This window comes from Aureococcus anophagefferens (assembly GCF_000186865.1).
Source record: "Aureococcus anophagefferens unplaced genomic scaffold AURANscaffold_2, whole genome shotgun sequence".
NCBI lineage: Eukaryota > Pelagophyceae > Pelagomonadales > Pelagomonadaceae > Aureococcus > Aureococcus anophagefferens.
Window position 1 is genome coordinate 3,228,310 of NW_008705562.1, and position 16,956 is coordinate 3,245,265.

Genomic DNA, 16,956 nt, shown 5'->3' on the forward strand with positions numbered 1-16,956 from the left:
GTCTGCCGCTACCTCGACGTCGGCCGCGCGTCGGTCTGGCGCGCGTGTTCGCGCGCGTCGGCGCGCGCGGTGCACCACGCCTTCGGCGAGGACCGCGTCGAGCTATCCCACAGTGGCGCGCTCGTCGCGACCTGCGCGCCCCTGCGGTCCGTCGCGGCGGACGACGAGGCCGACGCGGCCGAGGAGCTCTGGACGCACGAGCACAACTGGCGCTGCGAGCGCTGCGCGACGGGCGGCGATTTATTGTGCTGCGACTACTGCAACCTCGTCTTCCACCTCGGATGTTTGGGTTTGGAGGAGGCGCCCGAGGGACTCTGGCGGTGCCCCGAGTGCGCGTCGGACGCGTCCGCGCCGGTCATCGGCGCGACGGCCGCGGCGCCGCGGCCCGACGGCCGCTTCGTCGTCGTCGGCGGCTACCACCACGGGTCCTTCACGCCCAACGGCGACGCCTACGTCTGCGCGCCGTCGGCCGCGACGGCCGCGTGGCGCCGCGAGGTCGCCGCCGCGCCGCCGCCGGCCGCGGGCGTCGCGAGCTCGGACTGCTGCGTCGTCGGCGGCGTCGTGCTGGCCTTCGCGCGCTTCGGCGACGGCGGGGCGGCGGAGCCCGTGCCCTGGCACGCCGTCGCGGCGCCGCCGCAGCGCGCGGCGGCCGGCGCGGCCGCGACGTTCGACGCGCTCTGGACGCTGGACGCCGACGACGCGTGGCGCCGCGAGCCCCTCAAGGGCACCATCCCCTCGACGCGGTCCGACGCCGCCGTCGCCCACGCGACGGTGGGGCGGCGGCCCCACCTGCTCGTCTACGGGGGCTTCGCGCCGGACCACCGGCGGAATCTGGACGGCCTGCACGCGCTCGACCTCCGGACGAGGACCTGGGCGACGCTCACGGCCGACGACGTCGCGCCCATGCGCCGCGCCGTCACGGAGGAGGAGGCACCGGAGAAGGAGGACGTGGAGGAACCGCCGGAGCGGCGGCCGCGGACGGCGACGGAGGAGATCTTCGGCGAGTCGGACTCGTCGGACGACGACGACGACGACGAGCCGACGCAGCGCGGCCAGCTCGCGCTCGTCTTCGGCCTGCGGGACCGCGCCGCGTCGGCGGACCGCTTCGTCGCCGGGCCGGCGACGGGCGCGCCGAAGAAGAAGAAGAAGAAGAAGCGCGCGAAGGCCGTCGCGGCGGCGGCGACCGCGCCGTCCGCGCGATCGGGCCACACGCTCACGCGGCTCGGCGCGCGGTCCCTCGTGCTCTTCGGCGGCCTCGGCCGCGTGCCCGCGGCGAACACGCCCACGCTCACGCGCAACGACTACCTCAACGACGCCTGGACGCTGCGGCTCGAGTCGCTGAGTCGGTCGCACGGCGGGCTCCGGCACGCGTGGGCGCGGCTCCCCTGCGGCGGCGCGCCGCCGAGCGGCCGCGCGGGCCACAGCGCCGCGGCCGTCGGGCCCCACCTCGTCGTCTTCGGGGGCGTCACGGGCCACAAGTTCCTCGCGGACTTGCACGTGCTCCACGTGCCGTCGCGGTGCTGGTCGCAGCCCGCGCTCGACGGGCCGCGGCCGTCGCCGCGCATGCGGCCCGCGCTGCTCCACCTCCGCCAGACCGACCTCGACGACGAGCCGGGCCCGACGCTCCTGCTCTTCGGCGGCACGCGCGCCTGGGGGTCCGCCGCCGCCGTCGCCACGGCGACGGCGCGCCACGACGGCGACCTCTTCGCCATCACGCTCCAGCCCGCGAAGCTCGTCGTGTCGCTCTGAGTAACGTCGCGGCTCTTACCCCCGCCTCATCGTCCGAGGCCGTAGGCGTCGGCGCCGACGACGTCGCCCGCGGGCGCGGGGAACGCCGCGAGCGCCTCGCGCCAGATCGCGTCGTCGACGCCCTCGGGACAATAGGCGCACGTCACGCCGAGCATGGTCACGGCCCGCAGGTTGCCCAGCTCGTTGTCGAAGAAGAGCATGTCCTCGAAGGGGATCGACGTCGCCGCGGCGATGCGCTCGAAGTGGGCCACCTTCGAGTCCTTGCTGATCTGCACCGCGCGCGCGTCGAAGGCGTCGCCCAGCGCGAAGTCCTCGACGCGAAACTTCTCCAGGAGCTCGCGCGCCCACGCCGGCTCGTCGGTGCGGCTCGAGATGCCGACGACCGCGTCCGGCCAGTCCGCCCGCAGCTCGGCGACGACGGCGCGCACGTCGCCCAAGAGCGTCACGGCCTCGCCCGCCTGCGACACCATCGCGTCGCCCTTGGGCACGAAGGGAGCGCCGCCGCCGCGCCAGCTCATCATGTACATCTCCGGATACCAGAGGCAGCCATCGAGATCAAAGATGACCGCTTTGGGTTTGGCGGCGAGAGCTGTCGTCGCTTTGCGCGGGTTGCTGCGCGCGAAGGCATCTGCAGTCGTGCAGATTGCAGCCAAGAGCACGGCCAAGACGGCGCACATGCCTCCCCACGATGCTTTGTTTGCCCTCAAGATGATGCCAAAGCTTCGCCGAATCTGGCCACGGCATCCACAGCGTCGTCCTCCCGCGGCCGCGGCGCGTCGTCCGGCGCGTCGTGCGGATCCCAGGTCGCGAGGCAGAGCCACGAGAGCGCGTCCTTTGAAGATGCGCTACGTCTCGTCGCGCGGCGCCAGCGCCAGCGTGAGCTTCGAGGAGGCCATTGGCAGCGGCTATGCGGCCGACGGCGGGCTCTACGTGCCGGAGACGCTGCCGCCCATCACCGCCGACGACCTCGAGGCCTGGAAGAATCTCGACTTTCCGGCGCTGGCCGTCGAGGTGCTGCGGCCCTTCGTCGCGGGCGAGATCCCCGACGCGGACCTAGAACCCTTGCTCGCGGCGTGCTACGGCGACTTCCTCGCGCCCGAAAAGATCCCCGTCGTGCCGCTGGCGACGGCGCCGCGCGTGGCGGTGGCCGAGCTCTTCCACGGGCCGACGTTCTGCTTCAAGGACCTGGGCCTCCAGGTGCTCGTGCGTTTTCTGTCCTACTTCGCGGCGAAGCGCGGCGAGCGGCGGACGATCCTCGTGGCGACGACGGGCGACACGGGCCCCGCGGCGCTGCGGGCCGCCGCGGACGTCGACGACGCGTCGCTGCGCGTCGTCTGCTGCTTCCCCGAGGGCCAGGTCTCGGCGCTCCAGCGGCGCCAGATGACGACGCACGGGTCCTCGAGCGTGAGGGTGGCGACGTTCGAGGGCGGCGGCGACGATATGGACGAGCCCATCCGGCGCATGGGCCTCGACAACGCGTTCGCGAGCGCGCACGGCCTCTGCGGCGCCAACTCCTACAACGTCGGCCGGCCCCTGGCCCAGATGGTCCACTACGTCTGGATCTGGTTGAGGTGCCGGGACTCGTTCGGCGCCGGCGCGGCGCCGTTCGTCCTCGACGTCGTCGTCCCGACGGGCGCCATGGGCAACCTCGCCGCGGCGACGCTCGCGAAGCGGCGCGGCCTGCCCCTCGGCGCGATCTGCGCGGGCACGAACGCGAACGACATCTCCTGCCGCGCGATCAACGACGGCGCGACGGGCGGCGACGCGTCGAAGACGGGCGCCGCGATGGCCGCGGGCGACTTCCGGGTCGATCCCGCGACGCGCGGCGCGCTGCGCGACGGCGGCTACCGCGCCGCGCGCGTCGACGACGGCGCCATGCTCGCCGCGCTGCGCGCGTTCCGCGACGCCCACGGCTACGTCTGCGACCCCCACACGGCCGTCGCCGTCGCAGCCGCGGACGAGCTCGGCTACGCGCCCTACGGCGGGCCCGCGGCCGAGCCGCGGCCCGTGGCGATCCTCGCGACGGCGCACCCCTGCAAGTTCCAGGCCGCCGTCACCGAGGCGCTCGGCGCGGACGCCTGGGCGGCCTACGAGGCGTCGGCCGCCTTCCCCGAGGCCGCGCGGGAGCTCGCGGGCCGCGCCGAGGTCGCGCCGCTCGCGCTCTCGAGGCGCGCGGGCGAGAGCCTGGGCGCCGCCCAGCGCCGCTGGGAGACGGTCCTCCGCGCGGTCCTCGAGGACCCGGACGGCCTCCACTACGTTGAGAGCGTCTGCCACCTCGACGACGGCGACGACGACGACCCGGCCGCCGACGAGCCGCCGGCGGTCGCGGACTCGTCGTGCGCGATTCTTTAAGGCGGGAAGCTTTACGAAGACCGACGTACGCGCGCGGTGATGCGCGTCGTCGCGGGGCGAGGGCGGCGCGAGGGACGAGTGGCGTCGAGGAGGCGCGGCGGCGCGCGCGCGAAGGCGGGAGAAAAGGCCGTATTCGCGGACGCGCGCGGCGACTGCTGGTTTGTGCGTCGGTCGAGCAGAGGGAGTCCCGGCGGGGGCGGGGGGAGGCGCGGCGGACGGCGAGCGGCGTTTTACGGCGCGAGGAAACGGGCGTATTCGGGCGTCAAAAGTGTCCGGTGCAGGGTACTTGGGGGTACTTGGCAATGGTCGCCGAGAAACCCGCACGATTTGGACTTGGGCGTTTTCAGAGAAGTGGTGAGTCGGAGTCGTAGTAGTAGTCGTCCAAGTAGTCGATGACTATGACGATAAAACCCGCACGAAAGCGGCTTGGATTTAAAAGGTCTTCTGGAGTAGAGTGTTGCGTCGGGAGACGCAGAAGTGAAACCCGCACAAAAAGACACGGATTTTGTTTTTGGGTGGGGTTGGTTCGCTCCAATTGGAGCTGTATTGGTTTTGTGTTTGGTTGATTGGGGGGGAGCGCGAAAGAACCAGATTGCTATTCCCACCGAAGGAACACAAAGTGTCCTTCAGTCGCGACTCGACCTCAGTATAAAACCGAGAGCCTTGGCGCTTTTTGCAAATAGCGTAGAGTGACAGTCGCCGAAGCAACCGTCGAACGACCGGTCCGACGAGACTCCAAAGGGCTTCCCCAATGGAACGTCGAACCAATCGATCGTGTCGAAGGATCAACCTTCTCGCACTTTCAAGCGCCGACACCGAGAGGACCAAACGAGCAAAGCACACCGACCTCGACGCCCGCCTGCGAGATGCAGGGCGAACAGTCAATAGGCAACGGTCACCAGTATTCGTCGGCTCCCGGAGTAGGGCCTTCGTTGCACGCTCAGCGACCGAGACCTGGTTCTACTAGAAAACCTATCTCGACCACTGGTCGCATGCGACTTGTGCACAATAGAACCGGTCCTACGAGTAGGACCACTCTTCGCATGGCGTACCAACGCAAGAGTCTTCTATCAGGTCGCGCAGACTCAGCGAACTGAGCTGGCGGTACTTCGTGGGACCGAGAGTAGTAAAACTCGAACCAGTCGACCACTCCGTAGTAAGACACTGATCATCCCCAAGCGAGACCACTGATATCGACCAGTGGACCCACCCAAGAGACTCTCGTTAGTCTACTGAACCACTCGACTGTTCATTGCTGAACTGTCGACCGGCGGGGAGGCTGAAACTCATTCGAATTTCTGCCTCCTCCATAAGATATGCGCGAGGCGGGGCACACCGACAAAACGACAATTACGGTATGTGGAGTAGTCGCGATTTTTTCGACAGTATACTTTGGACCCCTGACTACTCGCCACTGTTGGTCAAAAATAGCGGTGCCATTTGCGGGTTGTCACACAATTATCCAGTCGCGGAGTAGTCAAACGCTTCAATCTATCCAGTAAACCTGCGTCGCGCCGTTGGCAGCTCCGGGGCAGCCTCCCCAAGCTTGGCCATTTGGGCAGCTTTCGGCCGCCGGCGCCGCGCGGCACGTCGTCGCCGCCGCCCCGCGCGCCGACGCCGCCCTCCCGGCCGCCGCCACCGCCTCCGCGGAGCCCCCCGGGACCGTCCTCGGCCGCGGACGCGCCGCGGTCGGCGTCGGCGACCGCGCTCTTGCGCTCGGGCAGCTTTCGGCTCGTCGCGGCGACGGCGCGGTCTGCGCGCGGCCCCGCGGTTCGCCGGGCTCCTCGGCGCCCGCGGACGCGTTGATCCGCTCGTCGAACCCCTGGACCCGGTCACTGGCGCCGTCGCAAGCTCGCGCCGCGCCGAAATCGGTCCGCGGTCGCCGCTCCGAGAACGGGTCTCCGAGCGGGTCGGCCGCGCGCGGACCGCGGCGTCTTCGGGCTCCCGGAGCTCCAGCGCTGTGCGTCCGGGTCGGCGACGACGCGGTCGTGTTTGGACCAAAACCTCGCGACGAGCGGTGCCGGTCGGACGGCGTCGCGCGGGCGTCGCTCCGACGGGATCGAACGACCGGCTCGGGACGGCCCGCGCGGCCGCGCGTGCGGGCGACTAGTCGTCGTCGCGCTCTTGGGCCACGCAGCTGGTCCTGGCAATGATGCTCTGGAACCTCGGCGGACGACCCGTCGGCCGCGCGGCTCGCGCGTCGCCCGCCGACCCCGTCCCGTCCGGACCGAACGATCCCGGATGCTGCCGACGACCGCCCGATGTCAGCGACGGCCGGTCGCGCGTGGCGCTAGAACCGCGTAACCGAACGCGCGCGCGCCTAGACCCACTGGATGGCGAGGTTCTTGGCCTGGGCGGCCTTGCGGAGGAGGAGCGCGCCGACGGAGAGGCCGAGGAGGAGGAGGAGGAGGAGCGCGTAGTTGAAGTCGTCGGCGATGAGGTCGAAGGCGCCGCTGGGCGTGTGGCGGCAGCCGAAGACGTCGACGCCCGTCGCGAGGACGAGGGACGTGGACTCGAGCTTGGCGTCCGTGGCGTAGATGGCATTGAGCTTGAGGATCTGCTGGTCGTAGGTGACGACGGACCGCGGCGCGAGGGGCACGAAGGGCGCGTAGGGCCGGAGGCCCTCGTCGAGCTCGCGCTCGACGCGCTTCCGCGCCGCGCGGCTCTTGTCGTTCTCGTCGAGGTTGGGCCGGCGCGGGTCGAGCGCGCGCCGGTCGAGCGCGGAGAGCTGGCCCGGCTCGACGCCGAGGAGCACGTGCTTGCTAGCGATGCCCCGCGACGTCGCCGTCGCGCCGAGCGCCGTCACGGGCTTGGGGAGGGCGAAGGTCCGCTGGAGCGCGACGGGCGGCGGCAGGCTCCAGGCGGAAGCCGTCGATTCCTGCTCGGGCACCTTAAAGGGGCTCAGCCCGAAGCGCTCGATCATGCCCTCGTGGAGGCTCAGGGACCCGAGCTCCGCGCGCTTCGCCTTGTGGTTCCAGTAGGAGTAGATGACCCAGTTCTCGTTGAGGATCGCCTTCGCCGGCGCGCCGCCGTGGGGCACGGCGACGCGGTGGGCCACGGACGCCTTGACGACGTCGACCAAGGTCACGTAGAGCGTCGGCGGTTCGACTTGGTCCTCGGCCGCGACGTCCGCGACCCGCAACTTCGCGTCGAGCAGCGGCGCCGGCGCGCCGCCCAGCGACGACGACAGGACGACGGCGAGGTGGGGGTTCAGGTACTTGAGGAGCAGCGCGTCGTCGCCTAAAACGTGCGCCTTGGACGACACGGGGCCGGCGTCTCCGTACGCGACGTCGAGGATCGCGTCGCCCGGCCCGCCCGCGACGACGACGGCCCCGAGCTCGACGGCGCGTAAACCGCCGGGGGCGACCATGAAGCAGCGCAGCGCGCCCCGGGCCGCGTCGACGACGTGGAAGTGGAGCGGCGCGGCCTCGAGCGACGCCGCGATCGCGGCTCCCGCGGCCGCGGGCACGGCCTCGAGCGCCGCGCCGTCGTCCTCGAGCGCCGCGGCGAGGTAGGCGTCGCGGCCGCTCGCGGGGTCGACCGCGCGCGTCGGAATCAACACGTCCGCGGCGGGCAGCGGCTGCGCGCCGCCGATCGGCGCGCCGCGGTGCGCGTCGAGGTACGACACGCCGACGCCCCTCGCGAAGACGCCGAGCTCGGGCCGGTCGCCGCGCTTGACGACGGAGACGGCGGCGTTCTTGGGGACGAGCGCGGACCAGGCCGTCGCGCCCGTGTGCATGCCCACGGCGAAGACTTTGCCCGCGTCCGCGTTCGCGAGCACGGCGAGCTTGTCGAAGCCGTAGCGCCGCGCGTTCGCGAGCTTCTTGGCCTCCTTGAGCGCCGCGGCGTCCTTGAAGATGGAGAAGAGGGCGTCGAACGCGGACCCGAGGAAGGCCGCGGCCGCGGTCCGCTGCGACGCGAGGCGCGCGGCGAACGACGGAATCGCTCCTTCGGACGGCGCCGCGCTTTCGAGCGGCGGCGCGTCGACGAAGGCCGCGGACGTGACGTGCGCCAGGGCCTCGTCGCGGGCCCAGGACAGCTTGGCCGCGCCGACCATGGCCACCGTGTCCGCGGCGGTGACGACCATCGCGCGGTACCCCAAACCCGCGCCCTCCGCGCGGTCGAAGACCTGGGGGAAGACGGCCGCCGGCGCGCCGTGGGCGGCCACGGCCAACGGCGCGACGTCGGCGTCGCCGACGGCGGCGCCGCCGACCTCGAAGACGCGCGTCGCGACGCCGCCGGCCTCGGGCGCCGCGGACGCGTAGAACGCGCGGCCGGCGCCGTCGCCGCCGCCGGAGGCGAAGGCCACGGGCGTCGCGAAGGCGCCGAAGGCGCAAGTCGCGCCGCAGGGCCCGTCGCCGAGGGCGACGAGGGGCGTCCGCGCGCCCGAGGCCATCTCGTCGTCGCGGAGGCCGCCGAGGAGGCGGGCCGCGCCGCCGCCCGCGAGCCGCAGCACGCGGTTGCCCGTGTTGGGCTCGGCGGCGAGGGCGTCCGCCGCCGCGCCGTTCAAGGCGCCGGCGACGCTCCCGAGCGGCGGCACGGCGCCGCCCTTGTTCAGCGCGGCGATCGCGTCGTAGGCTTTGACGTCGTCGCCGCCGGAGAGGCACGCCAGGAGCGGCGGCGCCTTGCCCGAGCGGCTCGCGAGGGCCACGTCGCGGCAGCCCGACGCGACGACGGCGGCCTGGGACGCCTCCGCGTGGCCGCCGCCCTTGGCGAAGGGGTCGAGGTACGCGACCCAGGCCTTGTCGCCCGCGAGCCCCGCGGCGAGGAGGCCCGCGCCGTCCGCGGCGGCGACGACGGAGAGGACGCGCGGGGCGCCCTTGGCGCCGCCGGAGCGCAGCGCGCCGGCGAGCTTCGCGTCGTCCTCGGGCTCCGCGTACCACGGGAAGCCCGCGACGGGCCGGCCGGCGCCGCAGTCGAGCGCCGCGACCGCGTCGCCGCCGAGCGCGACGACGACGCAGTCGCTCCCGGCGACGCCCGCGGCGCCGTGCTTGTTCAGCGCCAGGAGCGCCGCGCCGGACGCGCCGCCCGCGGCGGCCGCGTCCCAGAGCAGCGCGCCGTCGCCGAGGCGCCACGCGCGGAGCCGCGACCCGCGGCCGCTGAGCGTCACGGCGGCGTTTCCGGCGACGACGACGCCGTCGCCGGCCTCGCCCGGCGGCAGCGCCCGCCGCCACTCGACGCCGCCCGTGCGCGTGTTGAGCGCCGCGACGAGGGCCTGGCCGCCGCCGGCGCGCGTCAGGGCGTAGCACCGCCGCTGCTGGTAGACGGCGTGGCTCACGGCGCCCACGTTCTCCACGCGCCAGTCGAGCTCGCCGGCCTGGTCGCGAAAGAGACCCGAGGCCGTCGCCGCGAGCCCCGCGAGGAGGAAAAAGCGGCTCATGTTTGCGCGAGTGCCGGCCAGGCCGCTGTTTCTGTGCAACATCTGTGCAACTCAAAATTGCCTCAGGCGATGGCGTCGATGGAGCCACTCGAGCCATCTGAAAAGGCCGCGTCGAGCGACGCGTCGGCCCCAGAACCCACCACCACCAAAAAGAAAGTCGACCCCATCGAGCCCTTCTTCGGCGCGGCCTGCGAGGCCTGGCTCGTCGGCGCCTCCGGGCGCGAGCTCGACGACCTGGCCCGGGACCAGGTGCGCGACGTCGCGGCGCGGCTGACCTTCGCGCGGCGGGACGGCGGCGGCGTGCTGACGCTGCCGAAGCGGTCGCGGGGCGGCGGCGCCGTCGCGCTCGTCGCGAGCCGGCCGGAGGCCCGGGAGACGACGGCGGCCGGCGACGCGGCCGGCGCCGCGGCCGGCGCGCGCTGCGCGTCGTCGCTGCGCGTCGCGCGGCGGGGCGACGACGGCCGCGAGGTCGAGCTCTTCGCCGTCGACGCGACGGCCGTGGGCGCGCCGCCGACGTGGACGAAGCTCCAGGTGCGGACGTCGTGCGACGGCGACGCGCTCATCGCGCTCCGGCTCGACGTCTTCCCGCTCGTCGACGAGGCCGCGGACGTCCTCGACCTGCTGCTGGCGCTGCCCTGGCTGCCGCCGACGGCGCTCTTCCCCCACATCCGGAACCGGCTCATGGAGGACCTGCTCGTGGACCTGTGCGAGCTCGAGGGCAGCGACTCGGACGTCGAGGGCACGGCCGACGAGGGGCCCCGCGAGCCCGCGCCGCTCTGCCGGAAGCGGGCGAAGGCCGCCGAGTAACTGACTTCTGAGTTGACCCTTAGGACGCCGTGCGTCGGAGGAGGGCGCCGGCCCCAAAGGCGCCCTAGCGCCGGTGGGCGGCGACGCGGCCCTTGACGTACTCGAGGAGGAGGCCCGACTCCGTCGCGAGGACCGCGGGGGCGAGCTTCTTGGCGACGTAGACGGCGGCGGCGACCCCGAGGGCCTTCTTCACCGCGGGCGGCACGAGCGAGAGGAGGCGGTCCGGCCCGTAGCGCGGGTGCTGCAGCACGGCCAACATGGTCTCCTTCGTGGAATCGTAGGGCGGGTAGCGCGCCGGCAGGTCGAGGTAGGGCGTCTTGTGGAGCACGGCCTTTTGGTGCGAGAAGGTCTTGAAGCTGTAGTGGCCGTGGTAGTTGCCCATGCCGCTCTCGCCGACGCCGCCGAAGGGCAGGCTCGAGTTGCCTACCAAGTGCGACTCGCGTTCCCGGCCAAAAGCTCTCGAAATTCGTCGCGGCCGCGGGACGCCGCGAGCCGCCGAGGTGCGTGATGACGTCGTTGACGACGAAGGCGCCCGACGTCGTCGCCCACTGGAGCTTCTCCCGGACCTTGGCGTCGCCGGCGAAGAGGTAGAAGCACAGGGGCTTCTCGCGCTTGGCCACGATCGGGAGCGCGTCCGCGTCGAGGGACGCGTACCGCAAGATCGGGCAGACGGGCCCGAAGATCTCGTCGGCCATGAGGGCCGACGCCTCGAAGGCCGCCGCGTCCGACCCGTAGTCGACGAGCGTCGGCTCGACGTACCGCGTCGCCTTGTCCGTCGCGCCGCCGTGCACCGCCGCGCCGGACTCGCGCGCGTCGGCCACGAGCGCCGCGACGCGGTCGAAGGCCCGGTCGTTGACGACGCGGCCGTAGTATGGCGATTGGGACGCGTCAGGGCCGTAGAACGCCGCGATCTCCGCCCGGAGCGCGCGCAGGAACGCGTCGGCGACGGTCTCGTCGACGAGCAGATAGTCGGGCCGCACGCAGGTCTGGCCGCAGTTCGTAAACAGGCCCCAGCAGATGCGGCGCGCGGCGACGGCGACGTCGCAGGACTTGTCGACGACGCACGGCGACTTGCCGCCGAGCTCGAGCGACGTCGGGCAGAGGTGCTCCGCCGCGGCCTTGGCGACCATCCTGCCCACGGTCTTGCCGCCCGTGAAGAAGATGTGGTCCCAGCGGGCGTCCAGGACGGCCTGCGTCGCGCGGCGGTCGCCGCGGACGACGCGCGCGCCCCGCGGGTCGAGCCAGGCGCCCACGAGCTCCGCGATGGCCGCCGACGTCGCGGCCGAGTACTTGTCGCTCGGCAGCTTGAGCACGACGCCGTTGCCCGCCGCGATGGCGCCGACCACCGGGGCGAGGCTCAGGAGCACGGGGTAGTTCCACGCGCCGATGACCTACGCGACGACGTTCCGTCGTTTTCCGGGTCAAAAGCTCTCGAACATCTCTCCGGTCGCAGGACGCCGCCGATGACGAGCACGACGCCGAGGGGATCCGAGTGCACGTAGGAGGCGCCGGGCACGTTGACCACGTTCGTGCCGACGCGCTCGGGCCGCATCCACGCGTCGAGCGAGTCGATGGCCTCCTGGGCCTCGTGCTCGAGCTGGTTGAGCTCCATCATCCAGCCCTCCGTGTGCGACTTGTGCAGGTCCTGCTGGAGCGCGTCGAGCAGCGGCCCGCGGCCGGCGACGAGCATGTCGCGGAACTTGAGGAGCTGCCGCATGCGGAAGTCGCGCGTCGAGACGTCGCCCGCGGCGAAGGCCGCTTTGAGCTCGCCGCGGATCGTCGGCACGGCCGCCGAATCGTCGACGTCCTCGACCTTTTGCTTCGCCGCCGTGGACTCGCCTTTCATGTTGTATTTGCATGCCATCTTGCGTCCCCAGAATTGCTGAGATTCTGGGCTGCCTCGGCGAGCGTTGACGTCGATGTTTAAGTTTAAACGCTGCCCCGATGGCCGATGCCACCATGCAATGATGAGACTGTGCGCGCTCTTGCTCGTCTTTCTCTGCGACGCCAAACCGGTGTCCGAGCGGGAGAAGCTGCGGCGCGAGAAGCGCGCCCAGGAACTGCGAGGCGCCCAAGCGCTGGATCAGCAGCGACTCGAGGCGCCGCTCGCCGCCGGCGCCGCGGCCGCGCCGCTCGCCGCCGCTCGAGCCTCGCACGCAAACGCGAGCCTTTCGCCGCTCGCCGCCGCGCCGCTCGCCGCCGCGCCGCTCACGAACGCGACGTCGACGCTGCCCGCGCTCGACGCCGCGCGGCGGGCGGCCGTCCGGGCCGCGTGGTGCGCGTCGCTCGCGACGTGGTGCAAGACGCACTCCTACGGCGAGCTCGGCGGCCACTACGCGGCGCCGGCGCTCGTGCGCTACTGCGAGAAGCATCCCAAGGGCGTCGACCCGGCGCTCGGCTGCGCGGCGCCGGCCGCCGCCGCGGACCGCGCCGCGGGCCGGCGGACGCGCGCGCCGCCGGCGGCGCGGCCCGACGCCTACGCCAAGGGCCTGCTCCGCTTCGTGCACGTGCCCAAGACCGGCGGGACGTCCGTGGAGAAGGCCTTCAAGCCGCGGTTCCCGAAGAACCACGCGCTCGCCTACGACCGGTCGGACCTCGCCGGCGCGTCCGTCGTGGCCGTGATCCGCGACCCCTACGACCGCGCGCTCTCCTGGTTCCGCTTCTGCATCGCGGGCTTCTACGGCAAGCTGCCCCACCCGACCGCGCACTGCGCGAAGGCGCGCCGGTTCCACGCGGACGCGAAGAAGAGGAAGATCCGGCCGCCGGCGAGCCCGACGGCGCGCGCGGCCATGGCCTTCGAGCGCTGGCTCGCGCTGGTCCACGGCGACGCCGCCTACGCGAACCTCTGGGTCACGACGCCCCTCGCGGTCTACCTCACGCACCCCGCGACGGGCGAGTTCCTCGTCGACGCGCTCGTCCGCTTCGAGCGCCTCGCGGCGGACGTCGCGGCCTGGTGCGCGCCCCGGGGCTGCGCCGCGGCGGCGGCGAAGCTGGCGTCGGTCCAGGAGAACCCGTCGAGGATCGGCGACGACCCGCTCGACCTGCCCTACGGTGCGCTCTACACGCCGCGCGCGCGGGCCATCGTCGACGCGGCCTGGGGCGTCGACGCGGACCTCTTCGGCTACCCGTTCCGGAACGCGTCATAGGTAGAGCACGTGTGTGTGTGATTCGGTGAGCTGGGCGGACGGCGGTGGACGGCGCGCGCGGTGGCGCCGGTGGCGGGCGCGCACCGAGGGGGTTGACCGCCGGTATGCCTGGTAGTATGCGCCCGCTATGCGGGCTTTATGCGGGCTTTATGCGGGTGTTATGCGGGTGGTATGCGGGTGGTATGCGGGTGGTATGCGGGTGGTATGCTGGTGGTATGCGGGTGGTATGCGGGTGGTATGCGTCTGCTATGCCGGTGGTATGCGTCTGCTATGCCGGTGGTATGCGGCTGCTATGCTGGTGGTATGCTGGTGGGCTGCTATGCTGGTCTTATGCGCCTGCTATGCTGGTGGTATGCGGCTGCTATGCTGGTCTTATGCGCCTGCTATGCTGGTGGTATGCGCCTGCTATGCGCCTGCTATGCGCCTGCTATGCGCCTGCTATGCGCCCGCTATGCGCCCGCTATGCGCCCGCTATGCGTCTGCTATGCGGCTGCTATGCGGCTGCTATGCTGGTGTATGCCGTGGCTGGTGTATGCCTGGTGGTCGGCCCCCTCTGGGCGCTGCAGGGCAAGCATGATTCAAGCAGGAGCGCCTCCGAGTCCGCCAGAGCACCTCCTCGTCCACTCCGTTCGTCGAGCCATGAGTGCGCAGGCCCAGAAGCCGTCGTCGTCGCGCCGCCAGGGCCCGCCGAAGAAGCAGCAGACGTCGTCGGACGCGAGCGGCGGCGGCTGCGAGCCGCGGGCCGCCGCGGACCTCGACGACAAGGCGCGCAGCGCTTTAAAGGCCGCGCTGACGACGGCGAGCGACGCCCTGCTCGTCGACGAGCAGGGCCGGGAGCACGCGCTCCCCGTGGACCGCGCCGTGGCCTTCATCGAGATGGGCGCCTACGTCAAAGCCCGGGCGTCGCTCGACGAGGCGCTGGAAACGCTCGGCAAGCCCAAGCTGCGGAACCGGTTTCCCAAGGCCGTCGCGACCATCGAGGAGACGGCGCGCGAGCTGCCCGTCGAGGACGCGGCGTTCGAGGTCGAGAAGCCCGACCCCGGCGACGCGGACGAGGTCGCCAAGTTCGACCAGGTGCCGAATTCGACGGAGTGCACCGTGACGATCCCCGTGCCGCCCGCGACGACCGCCGCCGACGTCACGGTCGTCATCAAGCGCGACTTCCTGAGCTGCGCCGTCAAGGGCCACGCGAAGCAGCCCCACGTCGTCTTCGGCTGCCTCCGCGGCAACGTCGAGGTCTCCGCGTGCGCGTGGACGCTCGACGGCGACGGCGACGACCGCGCGCTCGTCGTCAACCTCGAGAAGGAGTCGAGCCACCCCTGCTGGAAGAAGCTCATGGGCGACCCCATCGACTACTGGGCCGAGGACGCGGACCTCGAGGCCATGGGCAAGCTCAACGTCGGCGACGACGCCGTCTGGACGACGCGCGAGGAGGCCGCGAAGATCGTCGACGCGACGCCGCTGCCGGCGGAGTAGGGCGGCAGTTGTAAGGATGTCCATTAGTAGCCCCCTCGAGCGGCACCTCTAGTCGTCCCGCAGCACCGCCGGCCCGAGGACGCGCCAGAGGTCGTCGCGGCCCCGCTTCGACACCGCCGACGTCACGACGATCGGCGTCGTCGCCGCGCGGTCGGGCGACGTCGCGGCCGCGAGGTCCGCGCGGAGCCGCGCCTGCGCGTCCAGGGACACCTTCGAGTCCTTCTTGTCGGCCTTCGTGAGGACGAGCACGGGCCGGAGGGGCTCCAGGCCGCGGTCCCGCCGCGCCGCGTCGCACCGCGCCGTCAGCGCGAAGAGCTCGGCGTCCGTCGGCTGCGCGCCGACGCGCGCGTCCACGAGGTGCAGCACGACGACGACGTCCGCGCGCTCCGCGAGGTAGCGCTCGAGGAGCGCCGCCCAGGCGTCGCGGGCCGCGCCCGGCGCGAGCGCGTAGCCGCTGCCCGGCACGTCCACGAGGAAGAAGCGGCCCGGCGGCGCCCACGGCCGCTTCCGGGGCCGCGGCGCGGGCGCGGTGCCGTCGTTCGCCGACGCAAACCTGGGCCGCCTGGCGTCGTCGCCCGGCGCGTTGACGTCGAAGTAGTTGAACTGCTGCGTCTTGCCCGGTTTTTTAGACGTGAACGCCGCGGACCGGCGGTTCGTGATCATGTTCACGAGGCTCGACTTGCCGACGTTGCTCCGGCCGACGAGGGCGACCTCGGGCCGCCCGCTTTTCGGGAGCGTGTCCATGGACACGGCGCCCGTGACGAACTGCACGGACCGCGCGGCCGCGTGGGCCACGGCCGCGAACGTGTCGTCGTCGCCGGCGCAGCCCGCGGCCGCCATCGCGTCCAGGACCTCGAAGACGCCGGCGAGGGACCGCGCCTCGCGCGCGGCGCGCAGGGCGCCGTTGAACGGCAGCGGCGACGCCGGCTCCGCGGCCTCCGAGGCCGCGGCGCGCGCCTCCGCGGCGGACCAGGCCTCGGCGACGGCCGCGGTCGCCCGCGCGCCCCGCGCGGCGCCGTGGAGCGGCGCGTAGAGCCGCGACGGCCGCGCGACGATGGCGTCGGCGACGTCCTCGCCGAAGAGCGCCGCGCCGAGCGCCGCCGCGGCGTCGACGCGGCCGGACCGGCAGAGCGCGGCGGCGACGGACGACAGCTCGCGCGGCGCGGCGCGCAGCAGCGCGCCGTCGCCGGCGAGCGCCGCCTCGGCGAGGTCGGCGCGCTTCAGGTGGAGGAGGGAGAGCACGGCCGCCGCGAGGGCGTCGGCCTCGAGCGCGCCGGCGGCGGCGGCCGCCGCGACCGCGGCGGCCGTCGCGTCCGCGTCCGCGGCGCCGCCGCCCGGCGGGCCGTGCGCGGCGACGAGCGCGCGCAGCGCCGCGGGCACGCGGAACTCCTTCTTCGCCGGTGTCTTCGCGGGTCGCGGCGCCGTGAAGTCGAGCGTCCGCTCGTGGCGGGCGCGCCGGGCGCCGCGCTTGCCGCTGCGGCCCCCTGGCAGCTTCGCGACGTTCTCGGAGTAGCGCACGGTGGTCAGGAGCCGGCGGCGCGCAATTCCGAAGCCGGCGCCGCGCCGTAGCGCGAGCAACATGAGCAGCGCTCTCATCCGTCGGCCGCGAACATCGCCTCGCGCATGCAACCCGCGTCAATGCGACGGCAAGAAAAACGTTGAGGCAGCCCACGGATGCGTCCTCGAGATGCGAAAGGCAGCAGCGTCGAGACCTAGCGTTCATCGGTGAGTCGCGCAGCAGTCGAGTGCTCGCACGCATGAGCGACAACGCCGCGCTCGCGAAGCGCCACGCCCTCTGCGCTTTATTGCTGCTGGGCTCGGCCGTGATGCTGCGGCATGCCATCCGCTGGGACGAATGGGTCATGTGGCGCGGCCGCGTCGCGCCGGAGGCCGCGGCGACGGCGGGCTATCCCGCCGGCACGACGGTGACCGTGAAGGCGCTCGAAGGCCTCTACAAGGACCGCGTCGTCGTCACGGCGCGGCGCACGGCGTACGTGACCTGCGACGCGGCCTGCGCGGACGAGCTGCGCGACTCCTGCGCCGTCG

The 16,956-nt window shown here is 72.5% G+C and overlaps 5 protein-coding genes across 5 annotated transcripts; 2 read left to right on the forward strand and 3 right to left on the reverse strand.

The window, feature by feature from the left end:
- Window positions 1–1,865: 1,865 nt before the first annotated feature.
- Window positions 1,866–2,324, reverse strand: AURANDRAFT_15426 (hypothetical protein; the record flags this gene model as incomplete). The annotated part of the gene is made up of 1 exon (XM_009034997.1): window positions 1,866–2,324. A coding segment is annotated over one exon (459 nt), but the record flags the coding sequence as incomplete, so codon positions are not given.
- A 265-nt stretch (window positions 2,325–2,589) lies between these two features.
- On the forward strand, window positions 2,590–4,101 carry AURANDRAFT_20559 (hypothetical protein; the record flags this gene model as incomplete). Its single annotated transcript, XM_009034962.1, has 1 exon — window positions 2,590–4,101. One exon carries the CDS (start codon window positions 2,590–2,592, stop codon window positions 4,099–4,101), a length of 1,512 nt encoding a protein of 503 aa, XP_009033210.1.
- A 2,287-nt stretch (window positions 4,102–6,388) lies between these two features.
- Window positions 6,389–12,005, reverse strand: AURANDRAFT_70759 (hypothetical protein; the record flags this gene model as incomplete). The annotated part of the gene is made up of 4 exons (XM_009034996.1): window positions 6,389–9,512; window positions 10,390–10,711; window positions 10,773–11,679; window positions 11,745–12,005. 4 exons carry the CDS (start codon window positions 12,003–12,005, stop codon window positions 6,422–6,424), a joined length of 4,581 nt encoding a protein of 1,526 aa, XP_009033244.1.
- A 247-nt stretch (window positions 12,006–12,252) lies between these two features.
- On the forward strand, window positions 12,253–13,434 carry AURANDRAFT_61459 (hypothetical protein; the record flags this gene model as incomplete). The annotated part of the gene is made up of 1 exon (XM_009034963.1): window positions 12,253–13,434. The coding sequence occupies one exon, from the start codon at window positions 12,253–12,255 to the stop codon at window positions 13,432–13,434; it is 1,182 nt and encodes a 393-aa protein (XP_009033211.1).
- Window positions 13,435–14,958: 1,524 nt separating this feature from the next.
- Window positions 14,959–16,491, reverse strand: AURANDRAFT_61460 (hypothetical protein; the record flags this gene model as incomplete). The annotated part of the gene is made up of 1 exon (XM_009034995.1): window positions 14,959–16,491. The coding sequence occupies one exon, from the start codon at window positions 16,489–16,491 to the stop codon at window positions 14,959–14,961; it is 1,533 nt and encodes a 510-aa protein (XP_009033243.1).
- Window positions 16,492–16,956: the final 465 nt, after the last annotated feature.